The 14,239-nt window shown below is 36.1% G+C and overlaps 1 protein-coding gene across 1 annotated transcript in view; it reads right to left on the bottom strand.

Moving 5' to 3' along the window:
* The window catches only part of tnmd (tenomodulin), an 82,166-nt gene extending 70,426 nt beyond the window's left edge, over positions 1 to 11,740 (bottom strand). Inside the window, exons 1-2 of the mRNA XM_056472266.1 lie at positions 11,598 to 11,740; positions 1,605 to 1,745 (exon numbers count right to left, since the gene is read on the bottom strand). Coding sequence (XP_056328241.1) covers positions 1,605 to 1,745; positions 11,598 to 11,645 — 189 coding nt within the window. The 5' untranslated portion in view covers positions 11,646 to 11,740. The remainder of the gene's footprint in view (positions 1 to 1,604; positions 1,746 to 11,597) is intronic.
* Positions 11,741 to 14,239: the final 2,499 nt, after the last annotated feature.

Below are 14,239 nucleotides of genomic sequence, written 5' to 3'. Positions count from 1 at the left end.
ATGACAGACGCTGGTGGTTCGGGCCTGATAAGGTAGTCTGAAAGAACGCTGCACGTGCGTCTGTCAAGCATGGCTCCCTAAGAGACAACGGGCATTCAGAAAGGTCAGAAAAATAGACGACATCAACTTAGCGCAGCAGATGTTTTCGGAAAAGTGCAGCACAGCTACTGTGCGTGTCATTTTAAAAGCATTTGCTTTAAATTCTCTTCTATTAGCTGATATGACAGGCATCTAATCCCACAGGAACCAGAAGAACAATAATTAGGACATGGTAAACATGACGGCAGCATTGGACAACACAGTTAGAGATGCACACACACACACGCCCAACGCAAAGACAGTAGCAGAGTGAATGATGGCTAACGCTTTATCTTCCCTGGGCTTCTGTAACAACATATGTTTGTAAGTAATTAAAAGAAGTTCCCAAGCGGTTACCGTGTCATATTGAAATACAATATGGTGAGCAAATTACCTTTCCACAGCAGTTTATGCAAAGCTAGACACAGGAGACCGCTTTGCTTCTCCCTGCTGCCACATGGAGGGATTGGCAAAGACAATCTCCTGCTCTATTGATGTATTGACTTCTAATTAGTTTGTCAGGCGCTGTACCTTTTAAGAGCACAGGAATAATTGATGATGTCTTACCTTGCCAAACAAGGAATGCTAGACACATTTAATATTTGGCCAGGTCTAAATAACAGGAGGCGGGGCTTATGAAATATGCAGTGTTGGTTTGAAATATTCATATCTACGCTGCAAAATTGTGATGCCCGGAGCTGCAATAGTTGCACATTCGAGTTTCATTGTTGATGTCAGCACTTGAGACACACTGCGTGTGTGTGTCTTTTGCTTGGCTAATATTTCTCCCTAACTGCCATTGAGAAGAGACCCCCTAACAGTCAGGACTATCATTGTGTTTTAAAGCACCATTATCCTGCTCGTTGCTGGATATCAGCGGCTGCACGGGCCTTAAGTTAGCCGAGCGCAGCAGTTGGAGAGTGTGAGCACTCGCTCTCCATCTCCACAGCCCAAACTTCCAGTGCCATTAAGCCCATTACATGCCCTGTGAGAATCTGCAGCTCAAACTGATGAGTCCTCAAGCAGGAGCGTGAAATATCTGATGCAGAAATTAGACTGGAGCTTCAGCAAATGCGTTCAAAGAATTGGCTGTTAAATGAGTTGCATCCTTTGGGAGGTTTTATGCATAGCGTTGTACACCCAAGCATAAGGTTTGCCTGTCTGTTGACACTCGCCTATTGGCAATTACTTACACGCTGTCCATTTCTGGGTATCAACAAGAATTGAGGAGCTATAATGAATAATATCTGTGTTTTGCAGTTCCGATTATTGTAGCAATCTTATTATGAAATGCACACTATGTATTTATCTGTTCATTCTGGCGTTTTCTCAGCTCTGTGATGTTATTGTTTATGCCAAGGAAATCAAGATTGGATTCAGTCAGTTCCAAGAATACTAAACAGCTTGTGCAGATGTTTCTGTGTCTTTCATTTCCATCCCACGATTGTTATTCTAATCATTTGCTAATTAATCCACAGCCATGCACTGTTCTCTTGGTCTCCAAAATGGATTTGGATTTCTCTTACCTTCCCGAGGTTTGGGCTCCATATATATCTGAGACTGAAGATGCAGAGGGCCAGAATCAGGAACACCACACTCAGAATGATGGCGGCACACTGGTAAGTGCGATACCTGGCCTTTCTTTCCTTTTCTTTCCCCAGCTCAACCTATACAGAAACATTCACATTATTGTACACATATATATATGGTGTGATTTCCGACGTTGAATGTATTGCAGCACAACCCTCAACTGACAGAGAAATAATCACACAGGCAATTTGAATTCTTCTGAGATCAGAACAAAAGGTCACATTTATTAAAATTGTCCCAAATTAAAAGTTCGTCTGTTCGATTAAATTCCCGGAGCTTATGGCCGCAAATTAATAAAGGGAGGCTTTTGTTCCGCCCGAGTTCCAGCAGGGAAAGTCTAAAAGCTTACTATTCACAGTGGTGTGCTCTGCTATCTCTCAGGACATGACCAATCACAAACGTGAAATATGGAAGAACAAGCTTCAATTAGCAAATGTCTCTTGCCGAAACAGAAGCTTAAAGAACAGAAATAGCAGTGGTGACCAGGGACGATTCTGGGTTCAGTGGGTAATCAGAACCTTTAGTCCAGACCTCTGTGAATGCTTTGATGAAATATTGACTAATGTGCTTCATAGCTGGGATGCATTGTTATGATTTTCTGATGCAGCTATCGATATTTACTTACGATACTTATGCATGTACTTACTGTTTTGGTGATGTTTCAAATTGGCTAAATTCTAAATGATTTAAAGTATGATGGCTAGTTTCTTTCTGTATCCTGAAACATTGTTTTATTTGGCAATAATTTAATGTTATTATTATGATGTTCGATTTATGTTAGTGCCATGCAGCTACTCTAAGTTTATTGGAAGAGTTTAGAAGCAAAAATACAAGTGCAATCTGAAACTTTCTTCTAAAATTAGATTCTTTAAGGCTCATGTATGTAGGTTCAGTAATTTCAGTATTATGGCATAGAATAGGTTTTTTTCATCATCATCAAGTAAACATGTAGACTCTATTTTAATGATCTAGGTGCAAAGTCTAAAGCGCATGGTGCAAAAGCATTAAGGGCATGTCTGAATCCACTTGCTATTTTAAGAAGGAAAAATACGCTCTGTGCATGGTCTAACAGGGTTGTGCTTATTTCCTTAATGAGTTTTGGGTGTGTTTTGAGCATAACATGCTTTAAACCAATCAGAGACTCTTTTCCCATTCCCTTTAAGAGTTAGTTGTGCTGCGCCATGGTGCATTTGCTATTTACATGGCAGACTTTGTAAGTGGAAAAACTGAATGCTTCACTAGCGAGAAAACAGTTATACAGACCATCTGCAGCATGAGGATAAAGAACGAGCCTCCTCCATTCGGCCTCATTACTTTTTCTTTCTCTTCACTCATTCCTTCACTTTCGTGGATAAGGAAATGGTGTTGTATGCACTCCACTGATGACATCCATTATTCATTCATTCATTCATTCATTCATTTATTCATTCATTTATTCATTTTTGCCTGCATGTTTAACTTAATTTGTTAAACACAAACATTTGTTTCAAAACTATTTCTAAATTCAGTTCTAATTTCCAGCAAGCAAATAAGTGAACAATAATGACGAAGTGTGATCAAAAAGTTATATCCAAACACACGTCCCATTTGGTCCAAAATCTGACTGGTGGACAAATCTAAGCTTGTTTTTATTAAAATAAATATAAATATGCATATAATAATAATAATAATAATAATAATAATAATGTTATTAAACAAGAGCAAGTTGTCATGAAAAATCCCTCTGAATAAAACTGCCAGGACTCGAACCAGCGACCTTCTTGCTGTGAGGCGACAGCATTATCCACTGCGTTTAAGGGATAGTTCAGCTAAAAAGGAAAATGTACTCATTATTTACTCATCCTCAAGTGGTATCAAACCTTCATGAATTTCATTCTTCTGTTGAACACAAAACAAGATATTCTGAAGGAAGCTGAAAACCCAGCCTGATCTTAAGAGGAAACGTAACTATTTTACATTGTGTCAGTTTAGTGGCTAATTCATACAATCCAAACGTCATTGGGAGATGAGTAAATCATACTAAATTGTATGAATGAAATCATACAAATTCTTACAAATTAGCCACTAAATCAGAAAGTTACAAATTGCCATGAGATGGTGTTGAAAAAAATCATTGACTTCTATTGTAGGAAAAGCAAATACTATAGAAGGCTATACCCAGCTTGCAATATTCATGTGGCCCAAATCCGGCCCACATACCGCATGGAATGATGGCACTTGAGCAGTCCACTCCTGTTTGCCAGATCTGGGCCACAATTAAGCCATAGCAATACCACATATCAGCCAGAATTCAGCCAAATGAACCAGAACTGACCCTATTCTGGGCCACAGTTTGCTTTTATTCTGGCCCAGATCTGGCCTAAACCAGACACAAACATCCGGACCACATACTGAATGGAATGATGGCTCTAGGGTGGTCCGCTCCTGTTTGCCAGATCTGGGCCACAAATGAGCTATATTACGACCCATATCTGCCATGTGCTATGGTTTGACCCCGGGCCACATTAGGCTCACATTCAGATTACATTTTGCCATAAGTGCCAAATCTTTGCCTTAAATGGCCCATATATGAATTGGAATCTCTGGCCCCCTTTTGCCATTGTACAGGTGGGCCACTTCAGACTCACATTCATTTTGTCTTGGCCAAAGAAAGACCACCAGTCTTCGGCATAACTGCCTAAAGTGGCCCACATTCGTATGCTATCTAGATAAGTGTGTTCCAAATCGCATCCTTTTGCATTATTTGACGCCATTTTGTAGTATAAATAGTGAAAGAAGTGCGTTAACACTGAAAACTCTATAAAGAATAAGTGCACTTTAATTACCCGGATGATGCACTCATTCAACCGCTAAAATGAAGTGTGGATTGTTGGACATTCTACCGCTGCTTTGCTCACATAGCAGAAGGGGTGGAGCTTTCGGGCACTCATGTTGGATTACTTTATTTATTTTGGATTGTGAAAGCAGTATTCTCCAACGAGAGTGTTTATACCGCCTCCCGATGGCGAATGTGGTTATACTTATGGCAGGTTTTATTTGGTAGTTTGGTCATTTATTTAGCTAATTTGGCAACTGTCAAACATCATCTGGGAAATGGTTTGAAATTCTGCTTAGTAAAAAAACATTAGTGTTCCATTTGGGACAATACTACGTTCATATACTATGCTGTTGAGTGTGTAAGTGCATAAATGCATAGTGTATAGCCATTTGGGACACAGTCAGTGTTTCCAACTTTATTCAAAATATGTTTTTTTGTGTTCAAGTAACTGTTTGAAATGTTTGAAACAAGTTAAGGGTGAGTAAATGATGACAGAATTGTTATTTTTGGGTGAACTATTGCTTTAATCAGATAATCAGTTTAAATGTTAGCTCATAGTTATTGACACTTGGTTCAAAAAGCATGCATTTGCATTTTTGTGTCACTTCAACGACTGTTTACAAGCTAGCAGGCTATTAGTATTAACATTTCTGATATATGCAAAATCATTTTTGTATCATTAGCCTACAGTAAGTTTTTGAGGTTTGTTGCATTATGCTTTTAATAAAATAGTTTTTCGCTGCAAATTCCCAAGCAATTTCCCCCCAAATCCCTTAAGCACTGTAATACTCTTCTTTGTTTTCAGAGTTATGTCTCTTAAATATTCTCTTTTTTTGCCAAGATATCTGCATAGACCAAAGTCAATGCAGTTTCCTCTGATTACTTTGGTGTTTTCTGTAGAGCGGAAAGCAGCGTCATCATTTCTTTTGCTTTGTGACAGAATAAATAACAAAATGCGGCAGACTTTATGCAAAATAGTCAAAATGTGGCTTGTGAGACAACGTCTGATTTATAGCGCAGCCTGCAGCTCTGAATAATTTTATTTATGACAAAAAAATGACAAGGTGATAAAAAACGTACAGGGCTTAAGTCCCAAAAGCCCACCCTAATGCCGCCATTGGTGGCGACTCCTGCAATCATACTTTATCTCACAGTGTGAGACACGAATCAGACAATGTCATTGGGGATATTCTGAAACATTTCAAAAACTATATTAAATGCAAGCAAAACGTCTACTTTAATCTTGCCTGTAACTTTAGAGACAATGAAATGTCAAAATATGGCTGTAATGCTGATAGATATATTTATTAACTTCTCACTGTCTTATGATTATTATATAAGTATAGTTCTGTAAAAAGTACATTTTGTATTATTCCGTAATCTAATGATGACATCTTTTTCAGACATGTTTATGTTAATTTTTAGCAAAATAATACTTATATGTTAACTTCAGAAGTCAAATGGTTGAATATCCTTGATTTTCAACAGACAGCAAATGATGAATTCGTTATTCATTCATTCATTTTCCTTCAGCTTAGTCACTTTATTCATCAGGGGCCACCACCACGGACTGAACCACCAACTTATCCAGCATATGTTTTACGCAGTGGATGCTCTTTCAGCCGCAACCCAACACTAGGAAACACCCATACACTCTCTTTCACACACATGCACTATGGACAATTTAGCTTATATAATTTCCCAAAGCGCATGTCTTTGGAATGTGGGGAAAATCAGAGCACCCGAAGGAAATCTATGGGAACAAGGGGAGAACATGCAAACTCCACACAGAAATGCCATCTGACCCAGTCGGGACTCGAACCAGCGACCTTCTTGCTGTGAGGCGATTGTGCTACCCACTGTGCTACCATAACACCCTAATACAAATTCTAAATGGCAAAATTTGATTTGAAATTCAATAAAATAAATAAAATCAGACTTTTTAAAAATACACTTACAGCGTATTTGGACCAATTAATTAATTTTGGGGTGAGATCTGAGATCTTTAAATCCTTTTCAGGGTATCCGCAGGGTCTTACAAAGTCTTAAATTTCAAAAACAAAATGTCAGGCCTTAGAAAGTCTTAAATTCGCTGATATATTGTGTTGTAGGTCTTAAATCATATTAAACAGGTCTTAATTTTCCTATGTCTATAAAAGTAACCCAATCAGATATCAATACATCTCAAAAAACTTTTAACAAAATTTTATGTATTAACTGTATTTACCAATATAATTTACTTGTCTTCCTTACAATAACATTTGTTTTTAATATTTTTTGTTTTTGTTTTAAACATTTAGAAAATGTAAAAATTCCTTAGCGTTTAGCCCTGTGTAAGTCTGAAATTTCATTCATAATAGTGTTAAAAAGTCTTAAAGTGCACCTATTTTACCTCTTTTACAAGATGTAAGATGAGGCTTTGGTGTCTCCATAACGTGTCTGTAAAGTTTCAGCTCAAAAAACTCATCAGATAATTTATTATAACATTCACGATCTCCCCATTTTGGTGTCTTGAGTCATTGTAGCTGTTTTTGTAGCCTTTGGCTTTAAATCCAAATGAGCTGCTTCTCTCCGCCCACCGCTCTTACGTGCGTGTCTGTTTCTCATCATTTGTTAAGTCAGATAAACAGCAGTCGGTGATAGAGACAGACAGGGATGAAGCTAAAATACAGCTCATTAGTCAAAAATACCTAGTAAGTTTATTTGGTCTATTTCAGGTGGTTTATTTAAGCCTTTCTGCAGTGCATAATTTGTGAATTGCGAGGTCCCGTAACAGATCAGGGTAACGGATCCAGCATGTTACCCGAGGATGTAAAGGTGTCGCACACAAATTGCGGGTTGTCGTCGCAGACGAATGTGAATAGGGTTGGGGAGTCGTGGAAGAAAGTGAAAGTGAACAGCGGACATGGGAGGAGGGCGGTAGAGGAGGGGGATCGGTAAATTGAGATGCTGGATCTGGATCCAGCGTGTTCTGGCACAAATTAAGCCCTGACTTTCTGAAATGATGAGTCCCACAGAAATGCCATTTGCAGTAAACACACACAAATATGTATGCGCATTTACTGACACCATGCGGCTGTTGTGATTACAGCGGTTAAGAATTCCACAGAGATTTTACTGTCTTTATTACAAACATGCTCTGTTTTAAAAATGTTTTAAGTTTATAAAATTAATTATTGAGGTGCAGATGAATACAGAGAGTTGTAACACGATTTAATCTAAAATTTTTTGCAAAAAATGTTCTGTGGACATGTGTATACATGCTATTATGGAGTCATGGCACCTGTAGGTCAATTCAGTGGGCAGGGAAAACCGCACTCCTACATCACCTTGTGTGGGCCTCAAAATCACAGGGATTTGGACCCATTTTTAACATCAGTAAATTTAAAATAAAGAGACTTGTTGTGTTTGTATCACCCCAATATGACTTTGGACACACTATACCTGCACACAGTACTGTCCAAACAGCTTATAAAAGTAGATTTTCATCATAGGTGCCCTTTAAATTGGACTAAAATATGCCTGACAATTTTTTTAGTAGACACTATTGTCATACTGAATGCCATTTATATTGGATGTCTACTGTAAATAATCATGAAAATGTATGATTAAGAAAAACAGTTATTAAACATATAATAATACAATGTAAATAGAACCGTCACGCTGCCTCTCTAAACAGAAATACTTGAAAAGCAAGCTGAAATGTGGCGAATAAGACAGTTTCACATTGAGTTTGTCATGAGCACCCTGTTAAAAACATCAAGGCATAAGCCTTCACTTGCTACGCATGATGGGAAACAGGAGGACAAACAATTAGAGGAGCCTGAAATTCCTCTAAAGTCGAATTTCCCCTCGTGTGAATCAAAAAACGTGAATGGAGATAGAGCTGAAAAATCCAGAGGTTGCGTAAGCAGTGGAAACTTGACTGGAGGACAACGTTCCATCTGCTCGAAATATAAATGGCTCTGAAAATATAGCGACGGCTGCCAGCAAAACAGTATTAAACTTTTTTAAGGTTAAGAATCAGCGAGGCAATTCTGCTGGTAGCGGGATTGAGTCTGAGTCTATGGTGATGAAGAGAGCCGAGAGCCCCCTGCTGATGACAGACGCAGACGGAGAAAAAGAGAGACGGAGATGGAGAGATGAGAAAGCAGAGAAGTTGAAATAAAGGTGGGGAGAAGGAGAAAGCCAAGAAGAAAAGAGAGACGGTGGTTGTCCTGAGACAATCTGAAAGCATGAAACGGGTAGAAACTCCCTCTAATGTCTGTTATTTCACACCATTGATGGCGATAGAGATCTTTACTCTTTAAAGAAACCGCACGTTGTTCTGCAATTGCTCCAATCTATATTTATCATCACCAGCCCTGTGCTGTTTCAAAAGGGGGATATTAATAACTATGTGTTGTTGCATTATTTTTCTGAAAAGAAATCCTCCCACTTGATTTTCAGTTTTGCAGACGTATGATTGCATGTACAATGCAGAGAAAATGATCTTGATTACTTAATTGTAAATCATGCGGAATAATTGGCACAGTAGTAAACGTCTCGCCATACAGCCGTGCAGCACACTGTTCAGCTGGAGAAAAGGCACAGAGTGCAAGGAAAAAAAAAAAAAAAAAAACATGGAAAGATGTAAACACTCAAAGAGCCTTGCAGACAGAAATAGTTTTACCCCCCCCCCCCCCCCCCCCCCGACATTCATATATCACAACCTTTAAAAAGAGCAGTTAACACACAAAAAACTTCCATTAAACAAATGGCCTTTATTAAGTTTCATAATAAATATATAATTATCGCTTCAATTATATACATAAAATAATTAGATTTTTAAAAGGTTTTTGTAATAAGTCTCTTATTTTCTTTGAGTACAAATACAATTAAAAGAGCATTATAGTGAAATTCAAATTTTAGCTCAACTAAATATACTGCAATAGCATAATTTATCAACTCATTGATTAATTGAACATTAAAAATGATTTGAAATAATCTCTTCTGTAGCATCTAGTTGGATTGTCATATGTATGGTAATATATATTGAAGTCAGAATTATTAGCCCCCCTATTTATTTTTTCCCTAATTTCTGTTTAACAGAGAGCTTTTCCCAGCACGTTTCTAAACATAATAGTTTTAATAACTCATCTCTAATAACTCATTTATTTTATCTTTGCCATGATGACAGTAAATAATATTTCACTAGATATTTATATACAGCTTATATGAGACACTTATATACAGCTTAAAGTGATATTTAAAGGCTTAACTAGGTTAATTGGGTTAACTAGGCAGGTTAGGGTAATTAGGCAAGTTATTATATAATGATGGTTTGTTTTGTAGACAATCGAAAGAAACTATAGCTTAAAGGGGCTAATAATTTTGACCTTAAAATGATTTTGAAAAATTTAATACTGCTTTTATTTTAGCCGAAATTAAACAAATAAGACTTACTCCAGAAGAAAAAATATTGTTAGACATACTGTGAACATTTCCTTGCTCTGTTGATAATAATTTGTTAATAATTATTTAAAAAATAAAATAAAAAATAAAGGGGGCTAATAATTCTGACTTCAACTGTATATACACACATACACTACACTTTTTTTTTTCATCATTCTGTTTCATCAATCATTCTGTTCATCAAGGGGGCATTTATTACATGTAAAAAATTGTTTAATTGTTAAATATTTCTTAAAATGTTCTAATTGTATGTAGTTTCAAATAAAATTATTACTTCAGTCATTATTGCCTTTATTTCCCTTAATAATAATAATAATAATAATAATAATAATAATAATTAATATAAGAGTGATTTCTGAAGGATCATGTGACTGTGAAGACTGTAGTAATGAAGCTGAAAATTCATTATTAAAATCACTGTATAAATGAAATGATAAACTACTTTTGCACAGTAATTTTACAGTGCAATGACATTTTATAATTTTACAATTTGTACTGCATTTTTGATTAAATAAATGCAGCCTTGTTGAGCAAAATAAGCTTATTTTAAAACATTTAAATATACTACTGACCCCAAACCAGTAGTATATGTATATATACAGTCGAAGTCAGAATTATTAGCCCCCCTTTGAATTTTTTAAATATTTCCCAAATTATGTTTAACAGAGCAAGGAAATTTTCACAGTATGTCTGATAATATCTTTTTTCTTCTGGAGAAAGTCTTATTTCAGTTAGAATAAAAGCAGTTTTACATTTTTTAAAAACCAGTTAAGGTCAAAATTATTAGCCTCTTTAAGCTATATATTTTTTCAATAATCTACAAAACAAACCATCATTATACAACAATTACCCTAACCTGCCTAGTTAACCTAATTAACCTAGTTAAGCATTTAAATGTCACTTTAAGCTGTATAGAAGTGTCTTGAGAAATATCTAGTCAAATATTATTCACTGTCATAAAATAAATCAGTTATTAGAAATGAGTTTAGAAGTTGTTTAAAAATGTGTTAAAATCTCTCTGTTAAACAGAAATTGGGGGGGGGGGGAAATAAACTGGGCTAAAAATTCAGAGGGGCTAATAATTTTGTCCTCTCTCTCTCTCTCTCTCTCTCTCTCTCTCTCTCTCTCTCTCTCTCTCTCTCTCTCTATATATATATATATGTGTATATATATATATATATATATATATATATATATATATATATATATATATATATATATATATATATATATATATATATATATATATATATATATATATATATATATATATGTATATGTATATGTATATGTATATATATATGTTTGCACAACAAAAAAACACTTGTTTAAAACATTGAGGTTATTTATATGCAGTTTCTAATAATCTGAAGATATTAGAATGATTTCTGAAGGATTATGTGACACAGAACACTGGAATGATGATGCTTTAAATTCTGATTTGCATCACATGAATAAAATTCAGTTTAAAATATATTCACACCGAAAACTAATTTTAATTAAAATAATAATAATTAAAAATAATATTTGACAATACTTGCATTCCATTAGATATTTAAAGCCTTGGTAAGCAGAAATAAAATTTCTCAAAAGAAAACACAGAAAACACCCTAATGTCTCCAAACTTTTGACTGGTAATTGTAAATTAAACACTCACATCTTTGCAAAGAACTTGTTGACTGTTGAAGTAAGAGATACTCTCCATAACTGTAGCCGGACTGAAGATAGCCTTCTCTGAAAACCTTCTTCCACCCAGAAGTTCCTCTCACTGGGATCCAGCAAGCCAAACGTTCATTCCGTTGGTAATTTGGGAGCCTTTTCAAGAGGGAGGGTTTCTTTTTTTCAGATGGGATGGAAAAAAAAACTTTAACTACTGTGGTTAGTCAAAGCAGATGTCCTGAGATTCATCTGTGAATGAAGATTGTGTTGAAGAAACCATTACTGATCCCTCAGGTTATTTTCTTCCTTCACACTGGCACACCATTTAGACAGTGTTTTTTTTTTATTATACCTGCATGTCCACCAAATCTCAGTATGCAACACAGTCACATCTGGAAATGTCTAATAGGGTTTCAGGTTTACAAAGGGGAGAAAATAAATCTAATTAAAGGATAGTTGATCCAAAAATAAAACCATCATGAATGTGATCAGGAGCATCTGCTGAGGCTGTGGATTAAAGGTAATAATGTTGTAAATAATGCTCATTTTCTAGCACAGAGTGGTTGTCTTTCTTCATAAGACCTCAGTGTGCATTGTCTTAAGCCACAGGTTTAAGTTATGTTTTTTTTTGCCTGTTTGACTCTCAGAGGGATGGTAACTATTGATTTGAATCTTATGAATCACCAAAGGACTATGGTTTCAGCTAAATAATAATAAAAAATATGTATTTAATGTTCTACTCCTTGGCGTAGCTTCTGGGCATGCTGGCTAAGCACCCGCAATTGAGCCCAGACTGATTGGGGGTCTGCCCACCGGAAAGAGGAAATTATTATTATTTTTATTTATTTATTTTTGTATGCATGTCATGTGCAGTAATTTGTTGTTCCTCTTATTTTTTTAAATTAGCAGTTTTTGTGTGTGTGCATTTGTTATTTTTTGCACCCTGTGGCTGCTGTAGAATGTGCTGTTGAAGCTGCATAAAGTTAAAAAGCTGCTTAGCTACACCAAATAAAAAAATAAAAAATAAAATAAAAAAAACACTGTGTAATGAGTGATTAGTGGCTAGCTAATAGCATTAAACATTAGACAAATATAAACATGTTAGTAACCCAGCAAGCATTAGTTGTTTTTAAAAGATGTCTAACAGATGTCTACTAGACGTCTAAGCAGTCATCTTGGCTAAAACAAGGCTAAATTGTAATAAATAGATCTAATAAACAGCTGAGAATAGGCCGAAACTAGTATAAACGCATATAAAGTCTGTCTAATCTGTCTATTTGACTTGTCTAGTTGTGGGCTATTCTTAGATGTCTATTAGATTTTCACTGGCAGCCCAAGTTTAGCCTTGTTTTAGCCAAGCTGTCTATGTTTACATGTTTATTAGATATCTATTAAACACAAAATTGTTTGCTGGGAACGCCTTAGAGGATTAAGAGGATGTAAAAGTTAGTCGCAGCAGAAAACTACCCAAAATAGATGTTTTTTTTTGTTTTTGTTTTTTTGTCAACCTAATGCGAATGACATGTCAAAGGTGAGACAGGATTATGTCATACCTGCCAACACTCCTGTTTTTCCCAGGAGTTTCCCGTATTTCAGACCCATCTCTCGCCACCCTCCTGTTTTGTTGTCTCTCCTGGAAAACTCCGGTAATTCCCCTCTGGTCATCAAATTTTGGTACAGTCTGTCTTCAGTACACTCTCCGGTTGCCAACTTAGGTATAATGTCTGATTGCCGCGGTTGTCCGAAACCTGGTCCATAGTACAGTTACTAACACCACAAACATACCCCCCCCCCCAGCCCTTCGATTCCCAACTTTATTACTCAGACAAACACCCCCATTGTTGCTTTGCCGTGCGAGTTGCTTATAGTGTGAATGAGGCTTTACTCAGACAAACACCCCTAACCCCCATCCGATCTCCCGGAATTTCAGAGGCAAATGTTGGCAGATTTGAATTATGTTGCAGATTGGACTATAAGGACTGGCAATTTTTCCTTCCCAGGCAAATGTGTTTGTTTGCACGTTTCAGGTGACAAATCCACTAGAGGGCGCTGTGTACATTTTTGCAAATCTGATACATGTTACTGGGGGTTCAATTTTGTTATGTTGCAGTATAAAAAAGGGAACAAATGTTGAGATGCTGCTGCTTCATAGCGTTCATTTTAACTAGAATCTTCAGTCATGTTGAAGTATATACAGTATTTCCAGTTTCACAAAAACGTAGACTGAAGCATGTATTACCAATGAGCCAGTGTTGTTATTTTGCCATCCAGAATTCATAAAGCCATGTATTAAACACATGGGACATTGTGAATGGCATTGGCAGGGCTTTTTTTTGTGTTAGACTCTTTTTGTTGTGAAAAAGTTGTGGGTTAGTGTTTTTATTGAATTGGTATGAGCCTTTTTAAGCTTTTGTAGGCTTATTTCAGAAAGTGTACTATACCTTTAAGCTCAACTTTCTATTCATCAACTTTCTATTCAAGAAACATACTTTTCAAGCCCACATTTGCAATTTGAAACCATATTTAATAATTAATTCTACAACAGAGTACATATTGAATGTAAGTCCAATTATAAAAAGCGTAACATTTTATTCACGATCTGACTGTTAGCTTACAAAATTGGTGTGAAAAAGCTTTACA

The sequence above is a fragment of the Danio aesculapii genome, chromosome 14 (genome assembly GCF_903798145.1).
Source record: "Danio aesculapii chromosome 14, fDanAes4.1, whole genome shotgun sequence".
Classification (NCBI taxonomy): domain Eukaryota; kingdom Metazoa; phylum Chordata; class Actinopteri; order Cypriniformes; family Danionidae; genus Danio; species Danio aesculapii.
This window is presented reverse-complemented; position numbering and strand designations above follow the sequence as displayed.